The sequence below is a fragment of the Camelus dromedarius genome, chromosome 12 (assembly GCF_036321535.1).
Source record: "Camelus dromedarius isolate mCamDro1 chromosome 12, mCamDro1.pat, whole genome shotgun sequence".
Taxonomy (NCBI): domain Eukaryota; kingdom Metazoa; phylum Chordata; class Mammalia; order Artiodactyla; family Camelidae; genus Camelus; species Camelus dromedarius.
In genome coordinates this window covers 26,502,206-26,514,542 of record NC_087447.1, presented here as the reverse complement: position 1 = coordinate 26,514,542, position 12,337 = coordinate 26,502,206, and the positions used below count along the sequence as shown (strand labels likewise).

Sequence of the window (12,337 nt, the reverse complement as noted above, 5' to 3'; positions counted from 1 at the left end):
TGAGAGTCCAGTTTTTCCTTGATCTCAATGGCCCGTTAAAACTATGAACCTAGTAGGTCAGATTCTACATTTCTTACCTGAATTCATAGAGGATGAGCTGTGCGTAAAATACTGAACATTTACATTTGATTTCATTCTCTTTCTCTTCCTTGAATAGGATAAAAGATTACTGGCTATGTTAAATAGAAAATCCAAAGTCCTCAAAAACACCCCCGCCTGCTCTGTGGGGACCATGCTGGATCTCCTAGGCTCTCACTCACCTTTTGCTATATTAATACCCAAATATAATGGGCTTACCTGCTGTCTTCCTTGTGCATCCAGCGTTGATGACTATCATCTGCTTTTTTCTCCACCAAAACCACCTCCATGCCTGAACGCAGGTTGGGGCCTTGCACCCCCAAGACTAGCGGAGGAGCAGCATAGCTTATAATTTGCCCATCTCTGTATTCAAACTGCTGGTGGCAAAGCTTCTGCAATTTACTCTGTTTTGGAGAATGGCTAAGATAAAGAAAATCCCATTAGCGGCAGAAAAATGTCCCACGCACTGTTGTGCTGGAGATTGCAAGTTCTGTCGGAGAGAGACCCACCGTGAACCAAATTCACTTACAGTGGGGAAGCATTACCATCAGGACAGCAGCAATGTTATTTGCTTTGCACTGTCAAGCTGATGTAAAAAGTAGAATTCTGAGTTTATTTTGTGATAGAAATAAATGTTTATCCAAAATAATATGAGAAATTCATCAGAAAAGAAAAAATTCATTTGAGATAATTTAGTTAAAGGGAAAAAGAGGTAGGAGAAGGAACAGGGCACGCAGAATCAAAACACCAGAGAAATGAAGGAGTTCTGTTCAAATCATGATCATTTCTATGCTCTATCTACAGAATCCCTAGCAAATAGAATCCCATTCTCCAAGTTTTTCAATCTTTCCTAACAACTCATAGACTATCATAAACCAAAATAATGATATGCTAATAAGCTAATTTAAAGGAATCTCTTACTTAAAGACCTTAAGGCATTAAGCAGACTTATTAAATCTATTAAACATCACAATGCACTGGCAATTAAATTAATTTATAAACATCTATTAAGCCCCTACTATGTGCATGGACTAATGCTAAGTGTTGAAGTGCCAAAACTGTTTAATTCATATCAACTGCTGTAATATTAAGTAAATGTATAAGGATAAAGGAATAACACAAAGTACTATATATTCCTGTCATTTCATCAGACATTAACCAGAAAATATAAAATTAAAAGGGAAGAAATTGCATTTTACTAATTTCTTAAAGACATCAGGGCATCTTAATATGTTTATTCACAATTCATTCAACAAGTTCTGTTCACATAACATACAGGCTCTGTCCTAAGTTCTCAGGAGGCAAAGATGGATGAGTTTACCTTTCACTAGAAAAGACACCAGTCAGTAAGAAATTACATTACGCAGCTAAAGTGAGAAGGCTTTTCCCACCAGTACTTGTAAATACCTCAGCCAGAAACACAAGAAACACAAAAATGTGTGTGTTGAAGTAAACAGCAACTAACAGTAATGCAAATCCTCAAGAATATTTTGTCCACAAATGAATGAATCTAAAAACAGGTAGAAATCTTTAAAAGGATTTCCTTGCAAATTTTTACCTGTATTTCTTCTCTGGTTGCACAGTTTCAAAGAGCTCTTCCTCCATTTTCTTTGGAAGACTGTCATCCTTATCAAAGTTATGAGAAGTTTCCTGCCAGGCGTACCTGAGAAGTGTGTGACAAGCCTTCATTCGGAGATGGGCTCTTGCATGCGAATCTCTATTAAGGTTCAGAAGCAAACACAAGTCTAAGAAATGTGGTTTATACTCACAGAATTTTCTCTGAGGTATAGTCTGATCATTTCCTGAGGGATATTGGTGGCTCTGGAAATCATATTTCCATAATGGTGCCTAATGTTGCAAATTCATATCCTACTAATACACAATTTAGATTTTTTAATATAAGGCTACAAATAAAATTCCTCCATCACATAATAAACAGCATTCATCTTTGTTATATTTACTTAGAAAAAAATGTGGCAATGTACATTTCAAAAAAGAAAAAAATTATAATTAAGACTAATCAGTAGTTTTAGAAATTCATAACGAATATGTAATGAGATTCTTGCCTGCTCCATAAATGTGTCATAATTCTGTCTGGAACAGACAGCCAAGATTACTAGGTTTCATAAAGTTTACTCATTAGACAATGTTAAGGAATTTTAATTAACTTTTCCTCTCAACAGAAAAATCTAGAGAGACTCAAATAGCACCAGCACAAATATGCCAGCTTTTGATAGAGATTAATATACAGAAACACTTGGAGTAAATAGTCATAGCTTGAATAACTGAGCCTTCTGGCTTCATATTAAAATGAAATTGTGAACGGGAGCATAGCCACTATGCAGATCTGACTATATTCAGTTCCCGGGCCCTGTTTAGGGCATATTTGCTTCCATGGGATCATGAAACAACACAAGGACTGCTCTGTTGAAGGCAGGATAAATATACAAGCAAAGCAGCAAGCATGCTTCAGCTCTCCAGATATGCATATGTGTAAATAAAGTTCTCTGGGGAAGGCTGTGGTCGCCAAGGTGCTTGTGGTAATTTGATGTAACTGCTAGCAATATCAGATTACCCAAATCTCCAGGGACAATTCCTGTGTTAGCAGAGCAAACCATACACTTTTCAAATGTAACAAAAGTATTACATGTGGATATTAAATTGGTGGGTAACAACTGCCTCATTCAGAACTGCAGCACAAGTGGCTTCTTGAGGCAAAAAAATCTCATTATTGGTTAAAGAAACAACAGTGCCATCTTGTGTTGAAAATAAAAAACACAGCTTTCCCACCAACTCCATTTCCTTGAAGAAAACCGACCAAATAAATAAATAAATAAATAATGTCATTTTTAGTTTTAACATATTCAGCAAGGTGCAAACAAGATTCTTCCTCCAAGTCCAGATGTTTAATTTTCTAACTTGGGATATCTGCATGCTCTTTAATTTCCATGCAAATGAAATTCAGTCAAATCAATTTTACAACAGCCATTTAAAAATACATCTTGCTTTATTAATTCATTTATATTCATTCATTCATTCATGCATGCATTCAACTAGTCACTATTTAGTTAGTAAGTCACCCCTTTAACTAATATTTCTTAAACATCTACTATATCATAGGCACAGAGTTCTAAGTATTGGGGATACAGTGATGAACAAAGGTAAGTTCTCAGGATTCATGGAGCTTACATTCTAGGGGGAAGAAGAGAGATAATAGACAAGCAAATGAGTAAATAAACAACATAAGTGTCACAAGTGGAATAAAGCAGGAAATTTTGATAGCAGTTGGGTGGGGTGGGGTAGGGTCTACTTCAGCAACGGAGCCAGAGAAGGCTCTTCTGAGATGCTTCATTTGAGACCTGGACAATGGGAAGGAGCCAGACATGTGAGGATCTGGAGGGACAGCATTCTGGGCAGAGAAAAGAACACCTGGAAAGGCTCTGAAGCAGGAATATCCTTGGCTCATTTGAGGAACAGAAGATAACTGTAACGACAGGCATGTAACGACTGGAGGTGGGCTTGGAGGTATAAACGAGGGTTAAAGACAGGCCTGGACCAGGGTCAGAAGGGCTTGGGATTCCAGACTAAATGTTGTTTTCTGTCTGTAGTGGGTGGCCATGGAAGAACTATATAAAAACAATTGTATTTTAGAAAGATGATGGTCCACAGGTAAAACTTCAAGGTGAACTGAAAGGAGGAGATTATGGAGACAGGGACCAATCAGAAGCTATCCCAGCAATCCAGGATGATAACTTATATTAACATGCGTTCACCTTGAACCTACTTTAAGGAAGAAAAGTATTTGTTCCATGTTTATGAAAATAAAACATGATGAATCCCTCAAATAAATGTCTCCATTTCTAAAATTCTAGTCTTTTAAAAATAGTAATGTTATAACAAAATTACTGGAAGTAGATCATTGTGATGGTTTAACACTGAAGCTCCAGCTCTTTCCTTTTGCCAGGAAACTAATTAAATACTAGCTCTTCAACTGACATTAGTTTCACAAACTTGGCATGGGCTCCCTGCATGGGCTCTGTGCTGTTACGGAGCTAATGAGCTGAGTTCAAATAGGAACCAGGTAGCTTTTCTGGCCACACTGATTACTTACAGCATTTCACTGGAAGCGTTTTCCATTGTTAAAGCATTTTTTTGCTTTTGCTTTTCCTCTGGTTCTGTAATTTGCTTCTGCTCTCCAAAAACTGGTTTACGCACAGCAAGCTTGGCTCCCAACACAATGTCACTTTGGACTTCTAAAACAAGAGCTAAGCAAAAGTGCACAAATTGCAAGGACATATTAGTTATGATCTCAGAGCACTAGGAATTTGAAAATGCACGTTAAAATAAAAATGCAGAAAATTTCCAGCTATTGGTCTAAGAGAATACATTCTAAGTGTAATTAATAGTTGCTTTTTAAACTAATAAATTCAATTTCACTTAATTTATTTTTTATAGATTCTTTCCTCTCAAGATATTCTCAGTCAAAAATGCTAAAAAATAGGTCTTTCCAAAAATAAGTTAGTTAGTCTAAGTCCTGACCATTCAAGTGGGTTACATTATTTAGATGCATGTCTCTTGGATCCCAAACTTCTCAGTGAAAGTCCCCAATGCCTTAAATGACACATGCAAAACGTAATGTACAGTGTTCAATATGCAGTAATATAATGTTTTAAATTATATTGATTTTTCTCTTGCCTTTCTAAGTATAGGCCCTTTGTCCTGGTCCTGGATGAGAAATGTTACAAAAGGAAAGCAAAAGTACAGATACAGTTTTGACATTCAAGCACAAGACATTGGCCATCTAAGTCAGGATATCACGGTCAAGATTTAGGATTTTCCCCAAAGGCTTTTAGCTCCCATTTAGTTTATCAAGGTTTTAACCTAAGGGTTGACCTGGAGGAAACCCACCATTTCTGAGCTTGAGGGGATTTGTGGCAGAACAGAGAGGAAGGCAGAAAACCAGCACAGGGTGTCATGATTCCCCCTGCAGGCTTCACTGCAGGTATCTTAGCTATGTCAGAGAAACACTGAGGACATTGCCCACTGTTCAGGACATAGTGACCTCTTGAGCTGTCCTCCCTGCTCCAGTCTGAGGCACAGCCACATGAACCTGGATCTGGTTTCTGAGAAATGCCATCATGACCCAGGATTTACTGAGAACAGGCTGGGGAGCTTCCCAGAAGCCGTTGCCAAGCAGGGGTCCAAAAGTTCTGCAGCAAGGACTTGCAGAGATGGCTACCTAGCCACAACCAGGCCACAGAGGGCCAGAGAGAGCAGAGGGGAGGCTGAGGCAGGCAGGGAGCACCACCCAACTAAAGTATTGTCTGGGTCAAAAGAATGGAACACTGTCACCCAGCCACAACTTCAGCCATCAGGGCCCAGAAAACAAGAGGTGTATTATGACCTGTTTAAACAAATGTGGATTTTTCTTAAAAAAGCAATATCATCCAGTCTTTTATTTTGGCTGTACATATTAAGGTAAATAATTCCAGTGCTTACCCTCCATCTTACGTGTGCTGCAGAAGGTTTGAATTTTAGAAATATCTGATGCTAAGTTCCTCAGGAAGATTTGCTTCTTTTGCTGAGCAGTGGACAGGTCAGGACTGATCCAATGTTCTCCACATGAAACATACACCTGCCAAAGAAATGAATCTCTAATCCCATATACAGTTGCTCACAGCAGCATTATTATAGCCCAAACTGGAAATAATCAAAACATCCTACAATAGGTGAATGGTTAAACTATGGCACTGTGGAATAATACTCAGTGATAAAAAGTCACAAGCTATTGATAAACGCAACAACGTGGATGGATCTCCAGGGTTTTGTACTGAAAAAAAGCACTTCGTACTATCTTTGCAACTTCTTGTGAACCTCTAATTATTTCAAAATTAAATGGTGTACAAAAATAATTTTTAAAGGTAGGAGAGAAAAGAAAGAAAGAAAGGAAGGGAGGCAAGGAGGGAGGGTAAGTAGGTATAAATTAGGGGTTTGTAAACTATGGCTGAGGCCCAAATCTTGCCCGCTGCCTGTTTTGGTAAATAAAGTTTTATTGGAACACAGCTATGTCCATTCATTTGCATGTTATCTGTGACGGCTTTTGTGCTGCAATGGCAGAGTTGATGTTCCAATAAATACCATCCAATCTGTAAATATTAACTATCTGACACTTTACAGAAAACTCTGACAACCAGTGGTGTAAATGAGCTGTAGTATATGCACCAAAATGTTAATGTGGATATTTCTAGTTGCTGAGATTATGGATGACACAATTTCTTCTTCATTTTGCCTATAGGCATTTCCTAAACTTTTTTTTTTTTTTTGGAGTGAGAGAAATATTTCTTTGAAGTGAGGAAAAAATAGAGCAATATATTGAGAAAGACTGGGTGAAAAGAAAAAGAAACTCAGTGTTGCCTTTTCTGAGGCCACTCACTGATCATTACACACCTACTCTGTGTGTGGACCCAGGGAGAATGTTCTCAAAAATGTCTCCTTTCTGAATGACAGGGTTCTGTTTCTCTCATGGATACACTTAATCATGTAACTCTTCATGCTTCAGTCTTCATGTTGGTAACCCAGAAAACCTGACAGATTCATTTCTAGCAAATATACAGGGTCTTGTAACAGTCACGCCTGGTTCCATCTTGTCCTCCTTTTACTCATACTCCCTCTGCCCTGGTGGCCTCATCGACTTATCTTTGAATTAAACTTACCATTTTGTATTGCATGTTTACATGAAATCTATTTAAATTCTTCCTAAAATAGCACAGTGAATAAGCACAGCAGCAAAAACAAAAATATTAAAAGCAAACAAACAAAACACCTGGTAGTGATAGAGTTAGAATTCAAAACACAGTCTACCAGACTCCAAGAACAGAGGCTCTCCGCCCTGATACAGGTCATTGGTACTTGGGTTTAAAACTCTTTCAAGGGATCTTTACATTCAGAGCCCAAGTCAAGTTCTGATAATTTGGTGTAAGCTTGGTTCTCTGTTCAAAGAATTTCAGGCATTATTCAAGACAGGTTTTCTTCACGAGCTGATACCTCAAGTTCTATAAATGGGAGGAAAGGCTGGGCTGCTAAAGTCTTTCCACTTCTCAGCCTTCTCCAACCACCCAAATAGTATGTGTGAAAAATTAGGTATGCTTTTTTTTTCCGAAAAGGTGAAATTGTCTTTAAGAAGTCATTAAAAAACTACATTTTGAAGACCGCAAAAAGAATACAGGATCTACCTCCTTCCAAGTAGGACAGAAATTACAAACAGTTAATAATTTGGTTCTCTCCAGTTTCTGCCCTCATTTATTAAGGGAGTTGTGATGAGTATTAAGTGAATTCTATCATATACAGCCTTGAAAATCATGCCTGACACATAGTAAGCTCTCAACAATTAGCTATTTGTATTACTTTCTGATGGTTGCTGAGTTAGGATAATTCTGACAAAAAAAAAAAATAAGAGGAAAAATGGTGCTAGAAGTCTTATATTTAAAATCCTTTTTCTTTTAATAGTATCAGTATATTAATATTTCCAGTTTCACATTCTTGCCTTTACCAGTTCATCTCTTTGAAGGTCTTTTAGGGCAAAGATCTCCTTCCCCTTTTCATTGAACAATCTCCGAGCTGCAGAAGGTAAATTTAAAATTTCAGTGCACCTGCAATAAGAGACACAAAAATTGACCTGAAAGCTTTCAGCAGAGAGGAGAGGAAACAAAAGAAATCAAGGGCCTGGATCCTTAATGACAACTAGCTCTACAGACTGTGAGACAGTCAAGAGCTGGGCCCGGGAACCCATCAGACCCCTTCCTAGTGTCATTTTCCCTCCCCAAGCTGTAGGACTTGGGCAAACTGTTTAAACTCTCTAAGCCTAAATTTCTTACCTTTCAGGGCTGCTGTGAAGATTAAGGGTTGATTCTGAAAAGTGCTTAACACAGGACCAGGCACGGTCAACAAAATTTTTTTAAAAACATATCATGATTGATTTTTCATTCCTCAGTATGCTCCCACATTTTCCTATTTGTGTGCCTTTTCTCTTGCCCTTCCTTCTAGATAAAACATCTTCCTCAGCTTTCTCTCTAAAAGTTCTACTCTTCCTCCAAAGTTACATCCACTACTGAGCAATCTCTCATCTGGCTCCACCAGAAGTGATCCCTGTAGATAGCCCTTTAACTCCCTTAAAAATAGGAATTTTTGGCCAGGTTAAACATTAAACAGTGATTGTTTTTTTTTTTTTTACCCCCAAACAAGCACTGGGCCAACCCTGTGGATATCAAAATGAACGATACAGTTTCTCTGTTTCCTGAGAGGCTCCCTCTCCAGTCAGGGGCAGAGACTGATCAGCAACTGAAGTCTAATATGAAGTGGTGGGTGCACCTGCCCAGGGAGCTGTGATAACACAGAGGAAAAACAATGAATTCCTCTAGAGAAGCCTCATCTAAGGAAGTGACATTCAAGTTGGGCTTTGATGAATAAACAGGAGTTCACCAAGTAGGGTTCGTACCTAGAGAAGTTTTAAATGGCTGGAGCTGAGCTTATGGACAGGAGGTGGAGACAGATGAAGCTGGTAAAGGAGTCAGGAACCAGGTGAAAGCACTTAGGATGCCAGACTAATGAACTTGGTCTCTATTCCATAAATATTAGGAAGCCACCGGAGGTCCTATAGCAGAGGTACGGCGTTGTCAGATCTGCTTTTTAGAACGTTAACTGGCAGAAAAGTGGAAGATGGACTGGAGGTGGAGAGGCTGAATTCTATACTTTAGGATAGAGGTAAAGAGGTAGAACTGTGGGGAAGAGGAAGTAGAGCTAAGCAGTGATGGGGTGTTTCCTGAAACATGCTGTTTTATATTAGAATGTACTGACTATAGTAAATGAATTAGAAGTGACTTTATGTTCATCAGGAAGACTTGGCTGTATGAAAAATACTTCTCAATTTTATTTCCTCAGATGGCATAAAGCAACTGAGCAGATAATTAGGCCCTCCATTTTTTGAGAGGTCTGAGAAGAAAGTAAGCCAGTGGGAATGAAGTCTCTGCTTCTGTCACAACTCTGAAGCTGATGGACCAGTGACGACTAGGCTGGGTTTCTCATCCAGAGGAGTTCTTAGAATGGGGGTGGGAGGGAAGAGTAAGAGGATTGAGCCCCAGTCAAAAGATTTGCTTAATTCTCTGTGAATGCTGCCCAAAGATCTAACTCAATTTCTGCTACTTTCCCCAAACCCAAGCACGACCTAAGCAGAGTCACCATCATCATAACCTGCTCCCACTCACATTTTCCTAGGAGAATTTTGGACTATGGCAGTATCTAGTTTTAGGACAAGTAGGAGAATAGAGGGAAAGGGAAGTTGGTGGATTTTTCTCCCTTCCTTTTATGGGAACCCTATTTTAATAGTGCTGGATTCAACAGGCTCATGGGTGGGTTGGAGAGGACTGAGACGAGATGTTTCCTTAGTATTCAATTCCTCTAACTAGTTCATGTGCCAGCCAACATCAGTGAAGAGAGAAGAAAAGAATTGGCTCTTAAGTGCCTAATAAGGAATACGGACTTTGGAGTCAGATTGCCTGGGTTCAAATTCTAGCCCTCTCATGTACTGGCTGTGTAACCTTGGAGAAGTTACTTAACTTCTCTGATCCTCATTTTCCCAATCAATAAAAGACAGGTACTTATATGGATATCTTACATGTGAATACATGTAAAGCACCTGGCACATAAAAAGTCAGCAACACATTATTAAAATGGACCAAGCACTGCAAACATTTCACGTCTACTCTCTTGTTTAATTCTCACAATCTTTCTGAGAAGCCCATTTTACTAATGAAGAAACTGAGCCTGTAGATTAAGTTCTTTGCCCAAGTTCACAAAGCCAGTGAGTATAAGAGCTGAAATTCAAACTGAAAACTCTCTAGGTCTTTTACTACATCATATGGCCTCCCAACAGGGCATCATCATAGAATAACAGGGCAGAAACTGAGACAGATGCTAAGTGAGCAGTTCAGGATTTCTCTGTTACATAGGGGCCAAGGTCCTGGAAATAAAGTCCTTTGACTCTCACATTAGGAGTTAGGACTGATAACCACCTGGCTTGGATTTACAAAGAACCTAAAAAAGCAGAGGCTTATCTCTGACTCTGCTCTCTCAGGACTGGTTTTTCTAATACTTCATGCTGCCTGCAACTTTAGATACGAACAAAAACAGTCTATCTCTATTATTTTTAAAATGGTCTTGTTATGCTGTTAGATCTCCATTTAGCTTTGCAGATGGAAGAACCAACAACAACAAAAGACCCTCACAACAGTCGAGAGTGAATTATTAAATTACTAAAGGATAGCATAGTTTTCCTTAAAACAAAACTGCCCACCACCAAATTCAACAAGACATATTTTGTAAAAAGGTTTATACCAGGTGCTCTACATTTGAACACCTACCAAATTCTTTGGGGATAATTCTTATTCGGGTAGGAAAATATTGATCAAAAGAAAATTACAATGTATTTCACAAATATGATATAGGTTAATGACATTTAAAAATGAAAGTAGATAACTACCCTGCCTTCAATTCAAACAAAAACAAATCAAAGTGCTGTAAAGTTGTGAAATATTTAGTTTTAATGGGAATAATTTATATTCACATAGTTGGTAGTTCAGAAGCTAATGGAAATCACCAGGCCAGGCCTAGAAATTTGAAGGGAAACGTATTAATTAACATCAGTATCACATACCCAAATAGTTCACGTATTTCACGGATTAAAAACTCCAGAATCATTATAGTAACAACTGTTTTCTTACGTAGGTGCGTATTTTTTTGTGTGTTATAATCATTCAGGAATTTGAATGGAATATACTTTTGCATTTATTTACCTCTCCAAAAGTTGGTGAAATCCAGTCTGGTTGGTTTCTGTTTCAGAATATTTAGTGACATAATTTTTCACATTCCCTTTCCTTTCAGTGTCAACCTTTCTGAAACAAATGATCCAAAATTTGATATGTCAGTATACACAATTATCATTCAGCTTGTTTAAATACGTGAAAAAGTCATGAAGTTTTTCTTAATATATAATTTTTCATTTTTTTTTTGGAGGGGAAGTAATTAGGGTTTTTTAAAATTTATTATTTATTTTTAAATGGAGGTACTGGGGACTGAACCCAGGACCTTGTGCATGCTAAGCACGTACTCTACCAGTGAACTATATACACTCTTCCCCCATGAGGTCTTAATTTATCATGATTTACTCTAAAATAATTTGCCTTTCATAAAAAATAGGGCTTCAAATACTATCACATTAAATATTAAACTTCATAAACATTTATACTATGAACAATTTTTACAAGAAAATAAATTTCCAATATCTGAATCCTTTTCCAATAATGCTGAAAACTCTTGAGATGTGAATTTATCAACTTTGAAGAAAATGCAGAGATCACATTCATTTGGCCTTTGATGTTTTATTCATTTACTGTTCATATTCATATGTTTATTCATATATTATTCAGATACTGTTTTGGTTATCAATCCAACCTAAAAATATTTTTAATGAAAACTTAATAATCATGCTCATAGAAAAAGAATTGGAATATACATCATTCAAATTTTCAAGTAAGAAAGTATTGTATACTTTTAAAATCTCTATATTTTATTAAATGAAAGAAATACTCTTCAACTATAGCTATTCATTCATTCATTCATCTGAATTGGTAATCAAGTACAGTTTATCAGTAATTCATTTATTCATTCAATAAGCACTAATTTAGGGCCCTAAATTTGTGGGCCCTAAATCATATGGTGAATAAAGTAACTTAATATCTGATTAACCAGAACACACTGTTCCATGACTGTAGCATAGCAGACAGCACACATATGAATGAATAACACATCACCCCTGTTCTCTGTCTCATGGATGGAGGCATAAACAGATAATTACAACACAGATAATGGCAGAAGCTATGCTGGTGAAAAGCTCATGGCGATCAGAGCAATGGAGTACAGAGAAGTTGAACTCAAGGGTTGGGGCTGGGGATGTTACATTCAGAGTAAACAACTAGAAATGAAGTCCAAATTCATTCTCAAAAGACCTTTATTACTCAGGCATATGGGAGGTATTGGGAGTGGAGGGAGCTTAAGAATGGAAATTGGGGAGAGTGCTGATAAAGAGGTAGAGAAATATGCAGAGACAGGCCATAAAGGGCCTTAAAAGCTATAGTAAGGGGCTTGAGTGAGTCCAGGGATCATAACTTACTGGTAAATAATACCCATATACATTGAAATTATCTAA

At 37.7% G+C, this 12,337-nt stretch overlaps 1 protein-coding gene across 2 annotated transcripts in view; it reads right to left on the bottom strand.

The window, feature by feature from the left end:
* The window catches only part of DCDC1 (doublecortin domain containing 1), a 381,054-nt gene that overhangs the window by 41,127 nt on the left and 327,590 nt on the right, over nucleotides 1-12,337 (bottom strand). For both annotated transcript variants that reach the window (XM_064492479.1, XM_064492478.1), the window contains 6 exons: nucleotides 10,926-11,024; nucleotides 7,628-7,727; nucleotides 5,578-5,713; nucleotides 4,190-4,343; nucleotides 1,637-1,795; nucleotides 298-498 (listed from right to left, as the gene is read on the bottom strand). In XM_064492479.1, coding sequence (XP_064348549.1) covers nucleotides 298-498; nucleotides 1,637-1,795; nucleotides 4,190-4,343; nucleotides 5,578-5,713; nucleotides 7,628-7,727; nucleotides 10,926-11,024 — 849 coding nt within the window. The remainder of the gene's footprint in view (nucleotides 1-297; nucleotides 499-1,636; nucleotides 1,796-4,189; nucleotides 4,344-5,577; nucleotides 5,714-7,627; nucleotides 7,728-10,925; nucleotides 11,025-12,337) is intronic.